This window comes from Labeo rohita, chromosome 20, assembly GCF_022985175.1.
Source record: "Labeo rohita strain BAU-BD-2019 chromosome 20, IGBB_LRoh.1.0, whole genome shotgun sequence".
NCBI classification, from domain to species: domain Eukaryota; kingdom Metazoa; phylum Chordata; class Actinopteri; order Cypriniformes; family Cyprinidae; genus Labeo; species Labeo rohita.
Genome location: NC_066888.1, coordinates 28,798,309 through 28,819,298, shown reverse-complemented (window position 1 = coordinate 28,819,298; position 20,990 = coordinate 28,798,309). Strand labels below are relative to the sequence as shown.

Genomic DNA, 20,990 nt, shown 5'->3' with positions numbered 1-20,990 from the left:
TGGGCCTGTTGTATAAAATGCTTAGACTTGTCTTACAAGCAATCATCTGTTTTGTTTGGACATATTTTTTTTCTTCAAGTCAGTTACATAAAATCATAAAATGGACTAACCTTATGTAACTAAAGTAACTGTTTGAATTTGATTTCAGGGAGAATCATGGCCACTGCTACTGAGTTGGCACACAATTCCTGGGAGCTCAGCATCCAGGTGGACCAGCGTGAGGGAGATGAGGGCATGAAGTTCAAATTGCGGGTCAAGGGAGATCTTCACGTCGGGGGTCTCATGCTCAAACTTGTGGAGAAGATCAGTGAGTAATTTACAGAGTTCTGTGTTGAAGAACCAGTACTGATCATGAATTTAAAAGGATAGTTCACCCAAAAAGGAAAATTCTGTCATTAATTTCTCACCCTTATGTCGTCCTAAATCCGTAAGACCTTTGTTTGTCTTTGAAACACAAATTAAGATTAACACAAATTAAGAATTGTTAAATAAAATTATTTAAGTTTTTTTTCTGCAACAAAAATGCTCATAGCTTCATAAAACTGCAGTTGAACCAATGTCACATGGACTCGGATTTTATCAAAAAGATCTTAATCTGCGTTCTGAAGACAAACAAAGGTCTTACGGATTTGGAACGACATGAGAGAGAATAATTAATGACAGTTTTTTCATTTTTTGGTGAACCCTTTAAAGATCAGCACCCTTTCATTTTTATGAGTATGAATTTTATTGGCACGAAGGTTGTTGAATTGTGAACTGGAATGACAGGAAGAAGAAATTTGCTAAATTGCAGTAAATTGACGTGTAGCATGTCAGAGGACTTTTATTTACAGGTTTATGATCACAGAAGCATTTGTTTTTATTTTTTATTTTATTATTTTTTATACCTTGGTAAAGTATGTACAGTACATTTTCTCAGCTAATGAAGACATTTATTTAAACTGATTTCAGTAGTATAAAAACAGTTAAAAAATTTTGACACATTCAATTTTGCCATATACCGTATAAAACAAATATTTCTCAAAGTTGTAAAAAAAACCCCAGATGATTCAACTTCAAAATTTAAAGTTTCAGAATTAAATTCAAAATTGAAAATTAAATTGAATTCAAAAACTCTTCAGAGTGAATCCCACACCAAATATTATTTTTCTTGTATTATATTTTTAGTCTATAAATGAAAGTTAATTTATGAAATATATAAATTACATACATTTTGAACATTTATTATTTATATTTAAAGTTTCTGGAAATACTTAATATGTTATAAAATAACTTATTGGCAATTCATACTAAAATGATGTATTATTATTACTGTACTTACAGCATTCAATTCATTTACATTTCATTCCATTTTATATGCAGTTCTGTAGCAGATTCCTTTGCAGATTCTCTAGTACAGTTCTGAAAAATGCACTAAACAAATCCACAGCTCTTCAAAGTAAGGTTTTGTAAGAATTAAATGGGTTAAAAAAGAAAAACAGCAGTCAGAGTTTATGGAAACCCCTGTTTAAAAAGAACAACAACAACAAAATCTACCCAAGTAACAGAAAACATTCAACTTTGGTAACATTATAGCATGGTTGCGTGTTTCAAAGCACTTCAGTGGACCTTTAAATGTTAATACTTATTTAGAATGTTCAGAGAACAATGTTTGCAAACTGATACAATGGAACATTTAAAAAATATATATATTTAGAATCTTTAGAGACATGACATTTTCAGAACTTAATGGAAACATTCGAAAAACATTCTTAGAACATATTTAGGATAAAAGCTAAAACCCAGTGCGGTTGTAGAGTGTAAACACTGGTTGAAATGCCCAGGTACACCCATGTTTGCCTTACGAATCTTTATATAGCCTTGTGCTCAGAGCTATTGTTCTTTGACTCAGGTGTTGTTTGCAGACGTAGGGTCTGAAGTTCACTGTGTGACTGTGTCAGCCCGACAGAGACGTTAGCAAAACATTCTGCTTCCCTCTACACACTCATCTGATGACCCACTTGCTAAATATTATGGTTCGCCATGAAGGTCTTTTATAGGCTGTGGCCGTTCATTAATTTGGTTAAACACAATGTGTTTATAGTCAACTTAATAGGTGTATTTCAGTACAGACAGCCTAGGATTTCTTTAGTAGGTAATTACAGGTGTGAGTCAGATGATGATCACAGCGGAAGGATGAAGGAAATGTGAGTAAAAGAGGAATCATCAAGGTTTATACGGAATTGTGATGTCATCAGACATGTTTGTATTACTCAAGGACAACTGGTTTAAACTGATTTATTCAGATGTAACGTCATGGTTGTAGTTTAACTACACATTAAACCACTCCACAAATATATGTTCCTGTTCACTTTTTTAATATAATAATAAACTTCATCTATAAAGCAGTGGCTCAAAGTTCTATAGTGCCATGGGCAAAGTAAAATTGAAGAGTGCAGTTAACAGTGTTCTTTTAGTATATTTTAATAATTTTTGAAATTATTCTTTTTTATATTTTCAGTTTTAGTTTTTTTTTTTTTTTTTTTTTTTGGTAAATTTTTAAAAATGTTTTTGCCTTTTTTTTCAGAACTTTACACTTAATTTCTGTGTTCATGTAGGCCTAGATGAATTGTCCCAGTTCTCACAGTACTATATGTGGTTGTCTGTGTGTCAGAGGCTCCTCAGGACTGGTCCGATCATGCCATCTGGTGGGAGAAGAAGAGCTGCTGGCTGCTAAAGACACACTGGACTCTGGATAAGTATGGAGTCCAGGCAGACGCTGACCTGCGCTACACTCCACAGCACAAACCCCTCTGCATCCAGCTGCCCAACATGAAGACCATCCGGCTCCCAGTTAGCTTCTCTGGTGTGGTCTTCAGAGCCGTGGCTGAGATTTGCAAAGCACTCAGTAAGAACAAGAGCAAAGGAACATATTTGTTATACTATACATTTGTATTAATATAATATTTTTGTAGCAAATGAAACACAAATGCTAACATGAAAATATTATAAATATTATACACTACCAGTCAAAAGATTTTTAATGTTTTTTAAAGAAGTCTCTTCTGCTCACCAAGCCTACACAAGCCAAGCAGTAATACTGTGAAATATTTTTACTGTTTAAAATAGCTGTTTTCTATTTGCATATATTTTAAAATGCAATTTATTCTTGTGATCAAAGCTAAATTTTCAGCATCATTACTCCAGACTTTAGTGTCACATGATCCCTCAGAAATCATTCTAATATGTTGATTTGCTGCTTAATAAACATTTTTTTATTATTATTATCAATATTTAAAACAGTTGGGTACATTTTTTTGTTTTGTTTTGTTGTTTGATAACTATAGAAAGATCTAAAGATCAACTGAATTATCAACTGATTTATCTGAAATAAAAAGCTTTTGTAATATTATACACTCTACCATTCAAAAGCTTAGAGTCAGTATATACTTTTTGTATATATATTTTTTTGTATATTTTATTTAATAATAATAATAAGAAATATAGCTGCAAGCAGCAATTGCGGGGCCAAGCACAACAGAGGCAGAATGAGGACTTAAGCACGGCAAGGAGCAGCAGACCGACTACAACAGTGAGTAACTTAAGCCATTTTAGGATAATATCAGTTGAAATGGCTGAAAAATCATAAATACAACCAATCGTAATAAAATTTAATGGCTTATCACTTTTGACCAACAGGTGGTGCTGTTTTCAAATTGATGTGACGTGTTCTGTGTGAAATGACAATGACACACACAAAGTTTGCCGTCATTATGTCAAAGCTTTGCAGAGATACAGCCTCAGATGTAGTTTGGCATCTTTCCAGCAAATTTGTTGATGCGCTAAACGAAAACGGTTTCGTATATCGACACGAAATTCATAACTTTTTGCCAGCATAGTCTGAAGATGATCTGAGTCAAATTTGGTGAAGATCGGACTAACAGTCTGGGAGGAGTTCGAAAAAGTAGGTTTTGTACATTCATCAAAATGGCGGACAGGAAGTTTGGCCAATTTCGGCATAATGGGTATCAATGTTCTCGACTTGACCCAAGGAATCTATTGGCATCAGTTTCATTCCAATAGGCTAATGTAAACAGAAGTTATTAGCATTTTTGTAAATTTCATTATTAATGTTTAGTGAATGGCGTATTACTTCTGACCCATAGGTGGCACTGTTACCAAATTGATGTGGCTTGGTCAGAGTGTGGTGACAATAGCACATATAAAATTTGGTGTCAATATGTCAAAGCTTTGCAGAGATACAGACTCGGATGCAATTTGGCATCTTTCCAGTAAATTCGTTGATGCGCTAAACGAAAACGGTTTCGTGTATCGACACAAAATCCATAACTTTTTGTCAGCATGGTCTGAAGATGATCTGAGTCAAATTTGGTGAAAATTGGGCTAACGGTCTAGGAGGAGTTTGAAAAAGTAGGTTTTTAACATGAATCAAAATGGCGGACAGGAAGTTCAGCCAAAATGGGCAAAATTGGTATCGGTGTTCTCAGCATGACCGAAGGAATCTATCAAAATCAGTTTCATTTCAATAGGCTAATGTACGCAAAAGTTATTAGCATTTTTTGAAATTTCGTCATAACTTTTGACCACAAGGTGGCGCTGGCCCCAAAATTTTTATGTACATTCAGGGCATGGTGCCGAACATTTTTGTAATTAATGTCGAAACGATACGCTAATCCGTTCTCAAGATACAGCATTTTAAAGCTAAATTCAAAATGGCCGACACCCAAAATGGCTGACATGGGAAAATTGGATATGGTTCGACTCGGTATGACACACTGAATCTAAAGAGACCAGTTTTGTGATTTTTGGACAAATCATTCAGATGTTATAAAGAAAAATAGCCATTTTTCGTATCTCCTGACCACTAGGGGGCACTGCACCGAAACACTGCAGGTAGGTTCAGGTCATGCTTGTTATAACACACACCAAGTTTGGTGTCAATATGACAAATTGTTACGGAGATATAGCCTCACATTGATTTTTACTAGCTTTTCGTAGAATTCTTTTGCGTGTTATTCGTGAACGGCTGGACGAATCGACTTGAATTCCATAACTTTTTGCCAGCATGGTCTGAAGATGATCTGGATCAATTTTTGTGACAATCGGTGCAACGGCCTAGGACGAGTTCGAAAAAGTAGGTTTTACGAACAATTGAGAATAGCGAAAAAAACTAAACCTTACGATTTTTGAATTTTGGTGTCCATTCAACTCGGCATAAGCCAAGGAATCAGAGGAAAAAAGAATTTTTGTTGTGTGGCTTACGGTTCAAAAGTTATTAGCATAAATTTTTTGAAAGTTTGGACAAGTGGTGGCGCTAGAGAGTTTGAGTTAGAGACTCCAAACTTGCTATGGTTAATGTTGAGACTGTCCTCTATCAGTGTGCAAAATTATACAACTTTCCCGCAAGCGGTTCTATGGGCTGCCATAGACTTGCGGCGGAAGAGGAAGAAGAAGAAGAAGAAGAAGAAGAAGAAGAAGAAGCGGAATAATAATAACGCCAACGGATACAATAGGTGCCACCGCACCTCCGGTGCTTGGCCCCTAATAACATTAGAATGATCACAGAAGGATCATGTGACTGGAGTAATGATGTTAAAAATTCAGCTTTAAAACCACAGGAATAAATTACATTTGAAAATAAACTAAAATAGAAAACAGTTGTTTTAAATAGTAAAAATATTTCAAAATGTTAATGTTTTTGCTGTGCATTGGATCAAATAAATGCAGGCTTGGTGAGCAGATGGGACTCCTTTAAAAAAAAATGTAAAAAATCTTTTGACTGGTAGTGTATATATTTATAAATATTTAATGGTATTTCTTTACAATTTCAATTCAGCAAAACAGTCGGGTGTTTTCATTAAAAAATACAATTTAAATACTTTTTAATCTCAAACACTCGTCTTCAATTAATTAGTCTTTTGGGGGGTTTTTTTTCGTTTTTGTTCATTAAATGCAATTTTTCATGTTTCTTTTCGCACATCACACAGTCGATTCTTTGCTAAACTATGTATCTTTTCTGTCTCTGTTAACAGACATCAGAAGATCAGAAGAACTTTCTCTTCTGAAACCACCAGATGATCAAAAGAAGAAAAAGAAAAAAAAGACAAGGGCACAGAATCAGCCTTCGATGAGATATTAAACGTGGATATGGCAGGAGGAGGTATGAAACATGCGTTTTTACCGTTCATTATTTTCTTTGCACAAATAAACTAATTTATAAATACCAAGTAAATAAAAAAAGCTACATAAGTAAATAAAGGTCATTTTAGACTCATTCAGACTAAAGGCACATAAGCATTATGCATTAGGCAAAACTTATAATAAAATTAAAAAAAAATGCATGAATAAGTATTGCATGTTTTAAACACTTCATTTAATATAATTCATATAAAATATTTTTTTAAGACAATATTGTTGATTGTTTCTGGATAACAGAAGCAGCTGTGTTTAGATAAACATTTAAGTCTTAAACAATAAATTACAAGTACATTCATGCTTTGTACAGGAGCCTTGGGTCTGTACAGTAAAACTATGACTCCGACCTATGACCCGGACAGCGGGTCGCCTGCATCTTCCACCAGTCTGTGGTTCGGCGAGAATCCTCTGATGGCCTGCCAACCCAACCTTCCACCGGAGGAACTGGCCAAACTCTTCAAGCCTCTTACAATGGAGGATAAAGCAGTCATTAATGCTGGGTAAGAATGTACAGAGCTTTTCAAAAGAATTCTCTTAGGCTCACCAAATTTTCATTTAATTGACCACAAAAATACAGTAAAAACAGCAAAAATGTGAAATATTATTACAATTTTAAAAAAACTGTGTTTTATTCAAATATATTTTGAAATGTAGTTTATTTCTATGATCCAAGGCTGAATTTTCAGCATTATTATTCCAGTCTCGAGTGTCACATGATCCTTCACAAAGGATTATAATATGCTGATTTTCTGCTCAAAAAATCATTCTTTCATGATTAGATTCAAAGAACAGCAATTATTTGAAATGGAAATATTTTGTAACATTATAAATGTCACTTTAATACATCTTTGCTGAATTAAAGTATTAATTTCTTTGAACTTTTGAATTGTAGTATATGATCGTTTTAATAGATCTTATATTCATATCATATCATATCATTTTATATGGTAGTTGTGGTTGTAAAATCTGATTGGACATTCATTCGAAACCATTTAAAGCCATTACAATAGCTACACACCTGTGACCAGGTGCACGATTTGTATTGTTACACCTTTGATTGTTACATTATTGACGTAGTTAGGCCAACAGACTGTTACTATTTTTAAATGTACACAGAGAAAACAAAACAAAACAGTAACTGGGGTGGTGTTTTTTGAAAAGGTACTTTCCTTTTTTTCCTCCTTTTTATGTACACTTTAGTTAATAATACATAGTTTTAAGTACTAATATGTACCTTTATAGAGGTAAATAAGGTACAATTTTTATACCTCCCCAGCGACAGCTTTGTACCTTTTTTGAGAGTACATACAATATTTAATTTATTAAAGATGTGTTTTGGTATTTTAACTGCGACGTTGCTCTGCAGGTGGCTGGATTCCTCTCGCTCACTGATGGAGCAAGGAATTCAGGAAAACGACAGACTCCTGCTGCGATTCAAGTACCACTGCTTCTTTGACCTCAACCCAAAGGTGAGAAATCAGCTATTCCTACATACAACATTATATGTTTGTAAACATTAGATGGCTCGATGTCTAAATTACTGTGCGTGTGTTTTTTCTTCTCATAGTATGATGCTGTGAGAATCACGCAGTTGTATGAACAGGCCAGATGGGCGATACTGCTGGAGGAGATCGACTGCACTGAAGAAGAGATGCTCATGTTTGCTTCCCTGCAGGTACAGGATGCTTGTTCACAAAATAAACTGAATTTATTCCATGCTTTTTTGTTCGGTAGTATAATCCAAAGCTTAGAGCAAGAAAAGTTTTTCAGATTTATTTTATGTCAAATGATGTTTTTTGAGGAAAACATTTCAGCATTTTTCTCCATATAATGGACTGATATGATGCGCCGATTACCAAAATGTATTTTAAATGCGGCTTCAAATGATCCCAAATGCAGTTGTAAATGATCCCAGCTGAGGAAGAAGGGTCTTATCTAGCGAAACAATCGGGTGTTTTCATTAAAAAATACAATTTAAATACTTTTTAATCTCAAACACTCGTCTTCAATTAATTAGTCTTTTGGGGGGTTTTTTTTCGTTTTTGTTCATTAAATGCAATTTTTCATGTTTCTTTTCGCACATCACACAGTCGATTCTTTGCTAAACTATGTATCTTTTCTGTCTCTGTTAACAGACATCAGAAGATCAGAAGAACTTTCTCTTCTGAAACCACCAGATGATCAAAAGAAGAAAAAGAAAAAAGACAAGGGCACAGAATCAGCCTTCGATGAGATATTAAACGTGGATATGGCAGGAGGAGGTATGAAACATGCGTTTTTACCGTTCATTATTTTCTTTGCACAAATAAACTAATTTATAAATACCAAGTAAATAAAAAAAGCTACATAAGTAAATAAAGGTCATTTTAGACTCATTCAGACTAAAGGCACATAAGCATTATGCATTAGGCAAAACTTATAATAAAATAAAAAAAAAATGCATGAATAAGTATTGCATGTTTTAAACACTTCATTTAATATAATTCATATAAAATATTTTTTTAAGACAATATTGTTGATTGTTTCTGGATAACAGAAGCAGCTGTGTTTAGATAAACATTTAAGTCTTAAACAATAAATTACAAGTACATTCATGCTTTGTACAGGAGCCTTGGGTCTGTACAGTAAAACTATGACTCCGACCTATGACCCGGACAGCGGGTCGCCTGCATCTTCCACCAGTCTGTGGTTCGGCGAGAATCCTCTGATGGCCTGCCAACCCAACCTTCCACCGGAGGAACTGGCCAAACTCTTCAAGCCTCTTACAATGGAGGATAAAGCAGTCATTAATGCTGGGTAAGAATGTACAGAGCTTTTCAAAAGAATTCTCTTAGGCTCACCAAATTTTCATTTAATTGACCACAAAAATACAGTAAAAACAGCAAAAATGTGAAATATTATTACAATTTTAAAAAAACTGTGTTTTATTCAAATATATTTTGAAATGTAGTTTATTTCTATGATCCAAGGCTGAATTTTCAGCATTATTATTCCAGTCTCGAGTGTCACATGATCCTTCACAAAGGATTATAATATGCTGATTTTCTGCTCAAAAAATCATTCTTTCATGATTAGATTCAAAGAACAGCAATTATTTGAAATGGAAATATTTTGTAACATTATAAATGTCACTTTAATACATCTTTGCTGAATTAAAGTATTAATTTCTTTGAACTTTTGAATTGTAGTATATGATCGTTTTAATAGATCTTATATTCATATCATATCATATCATTTTATATGGTAGTTGTGGTTGTAAAATCTGATTGGACATTCATTCGAAACCATTTAAAGCCATTACAATAGCTACACACCTGTGACCAGGTGCACGATTTGTATTGTTACACCTTTGATTGTTACATTATTGACGTAGTTAGGCCAACAGACTGTTACTATTTTTAAATGTACACAGAGAAAACAAAACAAAACAGTAACTGGGGTGGTGTTTTTTGAAAAGGTACTTTCCTTTTTTTCCTCCTTTTTATGTACACTTTAGTTAATAATACATAGTTTTAAGTACTAATATGTACCTTTATAGAGGTAAATAAGGTACAATTTTTATACCTCCCCAGCGACAGCTTTGTACCTTTTTTGAGAGTACATACAATATTTAATTTATTAAAGATGTGTTTTGGTATTTTAACTGCGACGTTGCTCTGCAGGTGGCTGGATTCCTCTCGCTCACTGATGGAGCAAGGAATTCAGGAAAACGACAGACTCCTGCTGCGATTCAAGTACCACTGCTTCTTTGACCTCAACCCAAAGGTGAGAAATCAGCTATTCCTACATACAACATTATATGTTTGTAAACATTAGATGGCTCGATGTCTAAATTACTGTGCGTGTGTTTTTTCTTCTCATAGTATGATGCTGTGAGAATCACGCAGTTGTATGAACAGGCCAGATGGGCGATACTGCTGGAGGAGATCGACTGCACTGAAGAAGAGATGCTCATGTTTGCTTCCCTGCAGGTACAGGATGCTTGTTCACAAAATAAACTGAATTTATTCCATGCTTTTTTGTTCGGTAGTATAATCCAAAGCTTAGAGCAAGAAAAGTTTTTCAGATTTATTTTATGTCAAATGATGTTTTTTGAGGAAAACATTTCAGCATTTTTCTCCATATAATGGACTGATATGATGCGCCGATTACCAAAATGTATTTTAAATGCGGCTTCAAATGATCCCAAATGCAGTTGTAAATGATCCCAGCTGAGGAAGAAGGGTCTTATCTAGCGAAACAATCGGGTGTTTTCATTAAAAAATACAATTTAAATACTTTTTAATCTCAAACGCTTGTCTTGCCTTTCTCTCCCTGAACTCTGTGTATTCTGGCTCAAGACAGCTAGGGTGTATCGAAAAACCCTGTATTTTCTCCCTCAACTTCAAAAATCATTTCAAAATCATCCTACATCACTGCAGAAGTACCAACACAGTCTTTGCAAAGTGAACATGCAAAGAAGATCAAACGCCCTTAACAAAAAAGGTAAAACAGCGATATAGGGTGATTTTGAAGTTGAGGGAGAACATGAGATGGGAGTTTTTCGACATACCCTAACTGTCATGAACCAGAAGTAAGACAAGAGGAGTGTTTGACATTAAAAAGTACATGAATTGTATTACTTTTATGAAAATAACCGATCGTTATGCTAGATAAGACCCTTCTTTCTCGACTGTAATCGTTTACAACCGCATTTGGGATCGTTTGAAGCCGCATTTAAACTGCATTTTGGAAGTTCAAAATCAGGGTACCATATCAGTCCGTTATATGGAGAAAAATGCTGAAATGTTTTCCTCAAAAAATATTCTTTCTTCAGTCGTAAAGAAATTAAGACATGAACATCTTGGATGACAAGGGGGTGAGTAAATCATATGTGAATCCTTGTTTTGGAAGTGGACTTCTCCTTTAAAGTTTTAGTAATTTTGTTGGGTGTTTTTGTCAGTAATAGTTTTTGTTGTCTGTATAGTTTTTCTTTTTTTTTTTTCTCAGTTGTAGTGAAAAATGAAAACGAGAAATGTTGCCTTGGCAGGTAGCTTAAAATAACATCTTTTTAAAAAATATTTAATTTAATTTATAGATGGTTGCATTTTCAGTTCACTGTAACCCTGATTAGCTCATCTGACAGGTATGCTTTAATGTGTCGTAGTATTTAGTGTCATGACATAGCGTAGATGGTGTTGAATTATGGTCAATTCTTTAGTGCTGAACTTTTACACCTGAAGCTATGAGATAAATTACTTTGAGGACAAAGGACGTGACATTCCATAGCTAACACAAGATAGAGTTCAATTACACAGTGAGGTAATGTGTAGGTGAAATGGTGCTAATAAACCAAACCTACAGAGAACTTCATGTGAGTGTGTGTCTGTAAATCTGTTACAAAAAACCCAGACTGAGTATTTCACAAACTGTCTCTCAGATGGGAGAGTTATGCATTGCATGGATATTTTAGTGATTTCTGACACCTGTTTTCCACATTCTTTGTGGCTCGGATCATTAATTTAAACTCCTGCCTCAAGCAGTATTAATGTAACTGCATTGAAAACCACAATGGGTGTTTGTGAGGTTAGCATATAATAAAGTTTGTAATCTAAACCTCATTATTTACTTAAAGGAGAAGTTCACTTCCAGAACAATATTTTACAGATTATGTACTCACCCCCTTGTCATCCAAGATGTTCATGTCTTTCTTTCTTCAGTCTTAAAGAAATTATGTTTTTTGAGGAAAACATTTCAGGATTTTTCTCCATAATGTGGACTTCAGTGGTGCCCCCGAGTTTGAACTTCCAAAATGCAGTTTCAGTTCAGTGTCAAAGGGGTCTAAACAATCCTAGCTGAGAAAGAAGGGTCTTATATCTAGAGAAACAATTGGTTATTTTCTGAACTCCGGTTCAAGACAGTTAGGGTATGTCGAAAAACTCCCATCTTATTTTCTCCTCCAACTTCAAAATCATCCTTCATCGCTGTTTTACCTTATTTTGTAAGGGTGTTTGATCTTTGCATGTTCACTTTGCAAACACTGGGTCAGTACTTCTCCCTCAACTTCAAAGTGATTTTTCGACAGTTTTTCGACATACCCTAACTGTCTTGAACCAGAAAAAACAGAGTTCAGAAAATAACCGATTGTTTCGCTAGATAAGACACTTATGCCTTGGCTGGGATCGTTCAGAGCCCTTTGAAACTGCATTTAAACTGTATTTTGAAAGTTCAGACTCGCGGACACCATAGAAGTCCACTATATGGAGAAAATTCCTGAAAAGTTTTCCTCAAAAAACATAATTTCTTTACGACTAAAGAAAGACATGAACATCTTGGATGACAAGGGGGTGAGTACATTATCCGTAAATTTTTGTTCTACTTTGTTCTGAAGTGAACTCCTGTAATGAGCATCATGATAATTCTTCACTAAAACTCAATTTGTTTTTACCCATATATTTAAATTCAAAAGCAAAATGTTTAATATGTCAGTATCTTTTGAGTCTTAATCACAGTTATTGACTAAACAAACGAGTTATGGGTGCTGTTTTTATGCTTTTATGCTTTTCTGTTGTTATGCATCTAAATTGACTTTTGATATGTAAAATACTTGAATCTTTTCTAGTATCACATCTGTAAATTGACCTTATCAGCGGAGCCACTGAATAATTCCAATGAACCAGAGATTGATGAAGTCGAAGCTGCGCTCTCAAACTTAGAATCCACCTTGGAAGGACGGAACGCTGATAAGATACTGGTATAAGTGACTTTATGACATTATGAATTTCTGGCTAATTTAAGCTAGTTTAGACATTATCGTTCAAAGCTTTGGGGTCAGTACTTTTTTTTTTGAAGAAATTATTACTTTATTACTAAGAATGCATTAAATTGGTCAAAAGTGACACTAGAGACATGTATAATGTTAAACAAATTTTAATTTCTAATAATGCTTTTTAATTTTACTTTTTACTTTTACTTTATTTCATGATATTACTGCTTGCACTGTATTTTTGATTAAATAAATGCAGCTGTGGTGAGCATGACAGACTTCTTTCAAAAATATTTAAAAATCTTGCTGACCCCAAATTTTGATTGGTAATGAGTATCATATCGGTGTAAGTATTAACTTTTTATTTAACTTTTTCAGGAAGACATCACTGACATTCCAAAGCTGGAGGATACACTTAAATTGTTTAGGTGAGTTTAAGATTATTAAACTTGTTAACTTGGTATAGACGATAATACCATGTTAATTTGATGCATACAATGGTACTGAATTATAGCATATTCATAAACTACACTGACCAAAAATATAAATGCAACACTTTTGTTTTTGCCCTTATTTTTCATGAGCTGAAGATCTAAGACTTTTTCCATGTACACAAAAGGCTTCTTTCTCTCAAATATTGTTCACAAATCTGTCTAAATCTGTGTTAGAGAGCACTTCTCCTTCGCCGATCCATTCACCTCACAGGTGTAGCATATCAAGATGCTGATTAGACAGCATGATTACTGCACAGGTGCTCCTTAGGCTGGCCACAATAAAAGGCCACTCTAAAATGTGCAGTTTTATCACACAGCACAATGCCACAGATGTCGCAAGTTTAGCATGCTGACTGCAGAAATGTCCACCAGAGCTGTTGCCTGTGAATTGAATGTTCATTTCTCTACCATAAGCTGTCTCCAAAGGCATTTCAGAGAATTTTGTAGTACATCCAACCGGCTGCACAACCGCAGACCACGTGTAACCACACTAGCCCAGGACCTCCACATCCAGCATCTTCACCTCCAAGATTGTCTGAGACCAGCCACCTGGACAGTTGCTGCAACAGTCGGTTTGCATAACCAAAGAATTTCTTCATTTTCTCAATATGCGACGTGCGGGACAAGGGGTGAAAATGCTGTGCGGTACAACGCAAAGCGGGACAGGTGGTCACCCTACATCCTCATCGGGCTCTCGACCTGACTGCAGTTCGTTGTCGTAACCGACTTGAGTGGGCAAATGCTCACATTCAATGGCATCTGGCACTTTGGAGAGGTGTTCTCTTCACAGATGAATCATGGTTTTCACTGTACAGGGCAGATGGCAGACAGCGTGTATGGCATCGTGTGGGTGAGCGGTTTGCTGATGTCAACGTTGTGGATCGAGTGGCCTATGGTGGCGGTGGGGTTATGGTATAGGCAGGCGTATGTTATGGACAACGAACACAGGTGCATTTTATTGATGGTATTTTGAATGCAGAGATACCGTGACGAGATCCTGAGGCCCATTGTTGTGCCATTCATCCACGACCATCACCTCATGTTTCAGCATGATAATGCACAGCCCCATGTTGTAAGGATCTGTACACAATTCCTGGAAGCTGAAAACATCCCAGTTCTTGCATGGCCAGTGTACTCACCGGACATGTCACCCATTGAGCATGTTTGGGATGCTCTGGATCGGCGTATTCGACAGCATGTTCCAGTTCCTGCCAATATCCAGCAACTTTGCACAGCCATTGAAGAAAACCTGATCAACTCTATGCAAAGGAGATGTGCTGCACTGCGTGAGGCAAATGGTGGTCACGCCAGATACTGACTGGTTTTCGGACCCCCCCAATACAGTAAAACTGCACATTTGAGAGTGGCCTTTTATTGTAGCCAGCCTAAGACACATCTGTGCAATAATCATGCTGTCTAATCAGCATCTTGATATGCCACATCTGTGAGGTGAATGGATTATCTCGGCAAAGGAGAAGTGCTCACTAACACAGATTTAGACAGATTTGTGAACAATATTTGAGAGAAATAGGCCTTTTGTGTACATAGAAAAGTCTTAGATCTTTGAGTTCAGCTCATGAAAAAAGGGGGCAAAAAAAGTGTTGCGTTTATAATTTTGGTCAGTGTATGTTTCCATGTTCAAAACAGAACTCTATAGTTTACTGTTTACTTATCTGTTAATTTCTTTGCTTTACAGGCCCAAGCGATTGACATTAAAGCCGTATAAGGAGTACTGGTTTGTTTTTAGGGACACCACCATTTCTTACTACAAAAACAAAGAGTCTGCAAATAAAGAACCCATCGAGCAACTCCATCTACGAGGTGAACGGCCAATCAGAGAGAAGATTGTTCATTTTAATAAAGCCAATGCATCAGTAATAATGCATCATTAATTGTACAGGATGTGAGGTCATTCCTGATGTCAACGTCACTGAGAAGAAGTTCGGCCTGAAGCTGTTACTGCCAGCCGCTGATGGAATGAACGAGGTTTACATCCGCTGTGAGAATGTGAGTTTTATATTTGTGTTTTATATGCAGGTTGTGGTGCACTGAATAAAAGTTGTTATTTCATGAATGTTAAAATTGAGGTGAATGCATTTTGTTTCTTTTGAAAACAGGAAACACAGTACGCCAAGTGGAAAGCTGCCTGTCTTTTGGCCTCCAAAGGAAAGACGATGGCCTACAGCTCGTACCGCACCGAGGTGAAGAACATCCAGTCCTTCCTGCAGATGAAGAGTCTAGCGCCTCCTCCTGGCCAGGCAACGCCAGACGTAGAGTCCATGGAGATGAATGCCGAGTGCTTCGTTTCTCCCCGCTATGCAAAGAAGTACAAGACCAAACAGGTGAAAATACAATCTTGCCACCCACAGAAAGGACAAGATATGGCTTGAACTGTTTTTTTTTTATTATGCTGTGTCTTCATTGGATATCTGAGATCTGTATTGGCGTTACTTTGCAACAAGGGGGAAAAATCCTATTTATTCTTCTCATTTCAGCTGACCACACGAATCTTGGAGGCCCATCACAATATTTCCCAGCTTTCCCTCATGGAGGCCAAAATGCGTTTTATCCAAGCATGGCAGTCCTTGCCTGAATTTGGCATCAAGTACTATATTGTCAGGTAATTTCACTGAACAATTTTACTTGATTCTGTGCCTAGACCAAATTTCTAAGCCTGAATGTGGTTTTTGAGCCCAATCATGAAATATAAGTTTCGTTGTGAACTAACAAAATGCTTTTCATAGTTCAGTTTTTTCAACATTACAAAAGTTTATATTAAACACATCTAGCTGCATTTGGCTTATTTTATGAGCTTTTCAGCCATGAAATATAATAACATTTTTTTTTGATTAAACACATCATCAAAATATCTAGGTGTATTTGGCCTGTTATGAAAAATTCCATTTAAAGATTCTTTTTTTTCTGTTTACTGTAATTTAGTTTTCATTGGGTATTTTGACTGAAAAATCTGAAAATAGCCTGGATAAATAGTTATTATAAGTCCATTTTTGGCTTTTTGCCAATTTCATAATCAACTGCTGACAGTTTATGATGCTTAAAATGGAATATATGGAAAATTCTCAGATGTTTCTACAAAATCAGAATACGGAATCATTCAAACACATGTTAAATATGAGTTTTCATTAATTATTTTGTCAGACTTTTTTCTTTTTTCAACCATGAAATATGATTAAAATCAAAAGATGATGATTCTGAATCAGAAGATTCACAAACCTGCTCTGATGTCCCGATCTGAATCAAATGATTCCAGAACCTGCTCCGAAGTTCCAGTCTAAATCAAATGACTCGTGATCTGTACTTCAAAATTCTAAAATGAATAGTGATTAAAGAACCCACTCAGAAGTTCCGATCCAGCCTAAAATGATTTGCAACACGTGTTCCAAAGTCTCGATCTGAATCAAATGATTTGCGAAGACGCAAACCCTCTCGGAAGTCCCGATTGAAATCAAATGATTCATGATCCATGCTCCAAAGTCCCGATCCAAATTCAAATGATTCACGATCACTGCTTCGAAGTTCTAAAATGAATAATGAATCACGAACCCACTCCGAAGTTCCGATCTAACCTAAAATAATTTGCAATACACACTTCGAAGTCTTGATCTGAATCAAATGATTTGCTATATGCACTCCGAAGTCCCAATCTGAAAAAAATGATTTGCAAAGACACAAACCCTCTCTGAAGTTCTGATCTAAATCAAATGATTTGTGATCCACACTCAGTCCCGATATGATTCAAATAATTCGTGATTTGCGATCCGCGCTCCGAAGTCCAGATCTGAATGAAAGGATTCATGAACCCACTTCAAAGTTACGATTATCACGTGATGTCATTTCTGTACTTCCACTGTACTTCATTTATAAGGGTAAAAAATGATGTGCTATTATGATTATCGTTACTAAAATATGAATATGTCCAACATAAAATTGGATGTACTGCACGTTCTTTATGTATGCATAATTCAGTTAGATAATTAATTATCATAATGTCATTTTGTCAGACAATTTTGCTGAACAACAGACTGACAGTAACATCCTTCAAAGTCAGAATGTGGTTTTTGAGCTCTTTAACTATGAAATATGATTAAAATCTTTTGACTTTGTGCCACAGATTCAGAGGAAGCAAGAAGGATGAGCTCCTGGGAATTTCTTACAACAAGCTGATCCGCATCGACATGTCAACTGGATTGCCGGTGACCACCTGGAGGTTCTCCAACATGAAACAATGGAATGTCAACTGGGAGATTAAACAGGTGAATAAAGTGCTTCAAACAACTTTAACTTGTTTGGCTGGTGTGAATTTGATTTATGAGTGTGTTATTGCTGTTACAGGTGGCCATCGAATTTGACCAGAGCGTGTCGATTGCGTTCTCCTGCCAGAGCTGCGACTGCAAAGTGGTTCACGAGTATATCGGAGGCTACATTTTCCTTTCCACGCGCTCAAAAGACCAAAATGAAACTTTAGATGAAGAACTCTTCCACAAGCTCACGGGAGGACAAGACTGACCTCAAATCAACTCCTGCCTTTAGAAAAGCAAGAATAAATTCATAGTGTTTTTTAAATTTGCCAAAGTCATTTTATAGGAGCCTCGTGCACAAGAGAGTAAACAAGTCAAATGATTCAATCCGTATTTGGGAAATGACTCTTGAGATCTGTATGGGTTGTTTTTGCATCTGAACATTGTGCATAATTTACAGCATACATTTCCATACATGAATTTGTGTAATAGATGTGGTGGAGTTTGGACTTAAATGAGTTGGTAGTTTCCCACTGCAGGGTTTTTGAAGTTTTGTACTAACAAAATGCTTTTTATAGTTCAGTTTTTCAAATGTAAATGTTTACATTAAATGCTTCACAAAAAATATAGAAGCTTTTGGCTTGTTGTCTGAAAAGATATATTTGCAGTTTAATTGTTTCTTTTAAAGTCTAAATTTTATTTAGTTTCATGTGATTTTGTTTTCGTTATGTTGACTGGAAAATCTGAAAATAGTCTAAATAAATCCAATCACTTTCGTTATGAGGTCCAATTTTGTCTGAAATTCATAATCAAGCACTGACAATTTCTGATACTTGAAATATACTTAACAGCTGTTTTCTAGGATGAAGGTTTGATTTTGACATAACAGCAGAGAACACTACCCTTCCTATCCAACTACTAACATTTCTGCATTAATAATAGACTATGATCATAGTTTCATTTCGTCTGAAGTCTTTATTTATAGCTATGGTAGCTAACATACTCATAATTCATACAGAAAGCTTTTTTTGTATTGGCATTTTCATCAGAAAATAATTACACAATTTTGACTATGTAAAACCAACAACATTACAGCAGCAGTTTTAAAGATGTTTTCTTTGGAGTGTTTGACTGCTCAAAAGAGAATATAGCTAAATCACTTCATTAACATAGATAAACAAAAATCTAGACAATATGGAAACTATCCAAAGCTCTGTTAATCCTAAAGCAGTGAGAACTGCATCTCTATATTCATCCTATGTGTCCTCTTAAGATGTAAATTTATTACCGTTTTATTTGTTAACCTGGCAACACATCCCTTATGAAAATTTAACATGGTTTTACTAAAAAAATAAAAATAAAAAAAACATGGTAACCCCAAATTAACCATGGTTTTGTTACACTAACTATAGTTTAAGCATGGTATTTGTAGTAAAACTGTGGTTATACCAATGGTAATCAAATACGCCAAAAAAAAAAAAAAAAAAAACATACTACACTTTTATACATAACCATGGTTCATTTTCTTAAGGAATTTGTATCCGTGTACACTTTCTTTCTTTATTTAATTTTTATAATTGTCTTAATGGTTTGATGTTTTGTAATGTTTAATAAAAAAATAATAAAATAAGAATAAAAGATTCGGTACGCACACGGAAGTCCGGATCTGAATCAAATGATTCACAATATTCGCTCCGAAGTCCCAATCTGAATCAAATCATTCGCGAACCCGCTCCGAGATTCCGATCTAAATCAAATGATTCGCAAACCCGCTCAGAAGTCCTGATCTGAATCAAATTGTTCTCGAACCCACTCAGAATTTCCAATCTGAATCAAATGATTCGCAAATCTAATCCACGCTCCTGATGATTCGCGAATCCGCCCCGAATTTCCAATCTAAATCAAATGATTCGCGATCCACGCTCAGAAGCCCCTATTTGAATTAAATAATTTGCGATATGCGCCCGAAGTTCTAATGTGAATCAAATGACTCTCGAATCTGCTCCGAAGTTCTGATCTAAATCAAATAATTCACAAACCTGCTCCGAAGTCCTGATCTGAATCAAATGATTCACGAACCCACTCAGAATTTCCAATCTAAATCAAATGATTCGCGAAACGAATCCACGCTCCTGATGCTTCGCGAACCCGCCCCGAATTTCCGATCTAAATCAAATGATTCACGATCCACGCTCAGAAGCCCCTATCTGAATTAAATAATTTGCGATATGCGCCCGAAGTTCTAATGTGAATCAAATGACTCTCGAATCTGCTCCGAAGTTCTGATCTAAATCAAATGATTCACAAACCTGCTCCGAAGTCCTGATCTGAATCAAATGATTCGCGAACCTGCTCAGATTTTCCAATCTGAATCAAATGATTCGCGAATCTAATCCACGCTACTGATGATTCGCGAACCCGCCCCGAATTTCCGATCTAAATCAAATGATTCGCGATACACGCTCAGAAGCCCCTATCTGAATTAAATAATTTGCAATATGCGCCCGAATTTCTAATGTGAATCAAATGACTCTCGAATCTGCTCCGAAGTTCTGATCTAAATCAAATGATTCACAAACCTGCTCCGAAGTCCTGATCTGAATCAAATGATTTGCGAACCCACTCAGAATTTCCAATCTGAATCAAATGATTCACGAACCTAATCCACGCGAACCCGCCCCGAATTTCCGATCTAAATTAAATGATTTGCGATCCACGCTCAGAAGCCCCATCTGAATTAAATGATTTGCGATATGCGCCGGAAGTTCTAATGTGAATCAAATGACTCTCGAATCTGCTCCGAAGTTCTGATCTAAATCAAATGATTCGCAAACCTGCTCCGAAGTCCTGATCTGAATCAAATGATTCACGAACCCGCTCAGAATTTCCAATCTGAATCAAATGATTCGCGAACCTAATCCACGCTGGTGATTCACAAACCCGCCCCGAATTTCCGATCTAAATTAAATGATTCGCAATCCACGCTCAGAAGCCCCTTTCTGAATTAAATGATTTGCAATATGCGCACAAAGTTCTAATGTGAATCAAATGACTCTCGAATCTGCTCCGAAGTTCTGCTCTAAATCAAATGATTCACAAACCTGCTCCGAAGTCCTGATCTGAATCAAATGATTCGTGAACCCGCTCAGAATTTCCAATCTGAATCAAATGATTCGCGAACCTAATCCACGCTCCTGATGATTCCTGAACCCGCCCCGAATTTCCAATCTAAATCAAATGATTCGCGATCCACGCTCAGAAGCCCCTATCTGAATTAAATGATTTGCGATATGCGCA

At 35.9% G+C, this 20,990-nt stretch overlaps 1 protein-coding gene across 3 annotated transcripts in view; it reads left to right on the top strand.

The window, feature by feature from the left end:
* The window catches only part of fermt1 (FERM domain containing kindlin 1), a 41,816-nt gene extending 23,375 nt beyond the window's left edge, over positions 1–18,441 (top strand). For all 3 annotated transcript variants that reach the window (XM_051092139.1, XM_051092140.1, XM_051092141.1), the window contains 14 exons: positions 149–307; positions 2,654–2,887; positions 8,331–8,456; positions 8,802–8,991; positions 9,858–9,960; positions 10,059–10,166; positions 12,797–12,928; positions 13,319–13,368; positions 15,131–15,255; positions 15,335–15,441; positions 15,552–15,776; positions 15,930–16,054; positions 17,567–17,708; positions 17,788–18,441. In XM_051092139.1, coding sequence (XP_050948096.1) covers positions 149–307; positions 2,654–2,887; positions 8,331–8,456; positions 8,802–8,991; positions 9,858–9,960; positions 10,059–10,166; positions 12,797–12,928; positions 13,319–13,368; positions 15,131–15,255; positions 15,335–15,441; positions 15,552–15,776; positions 15,930–16,054; positions 17,567–17,708; positions 17,788–17,961 — 2,000 coding nt within the window. In that variant the 3' untranslated portion in view covers positions 17,962–18,441. The remainder of the gene's footprint in view (positions 1–148; positions 308–2,653; positions 2,888–8,330; positions 8,457–8,801; positions 8,992–9,857; positions 9,961–10,058; positions 10,167–12,796; positions 12,929–13,318; positions 13,369–15,130; positions 15,256–15,334; positions 15,442–15,551; positions 15,777–15,929; positions 16,055–17,566; positions 17,709–17,787) is intronic.
* Positions 18,442–20,990: the final 2,549 nt, after the last annotated feature.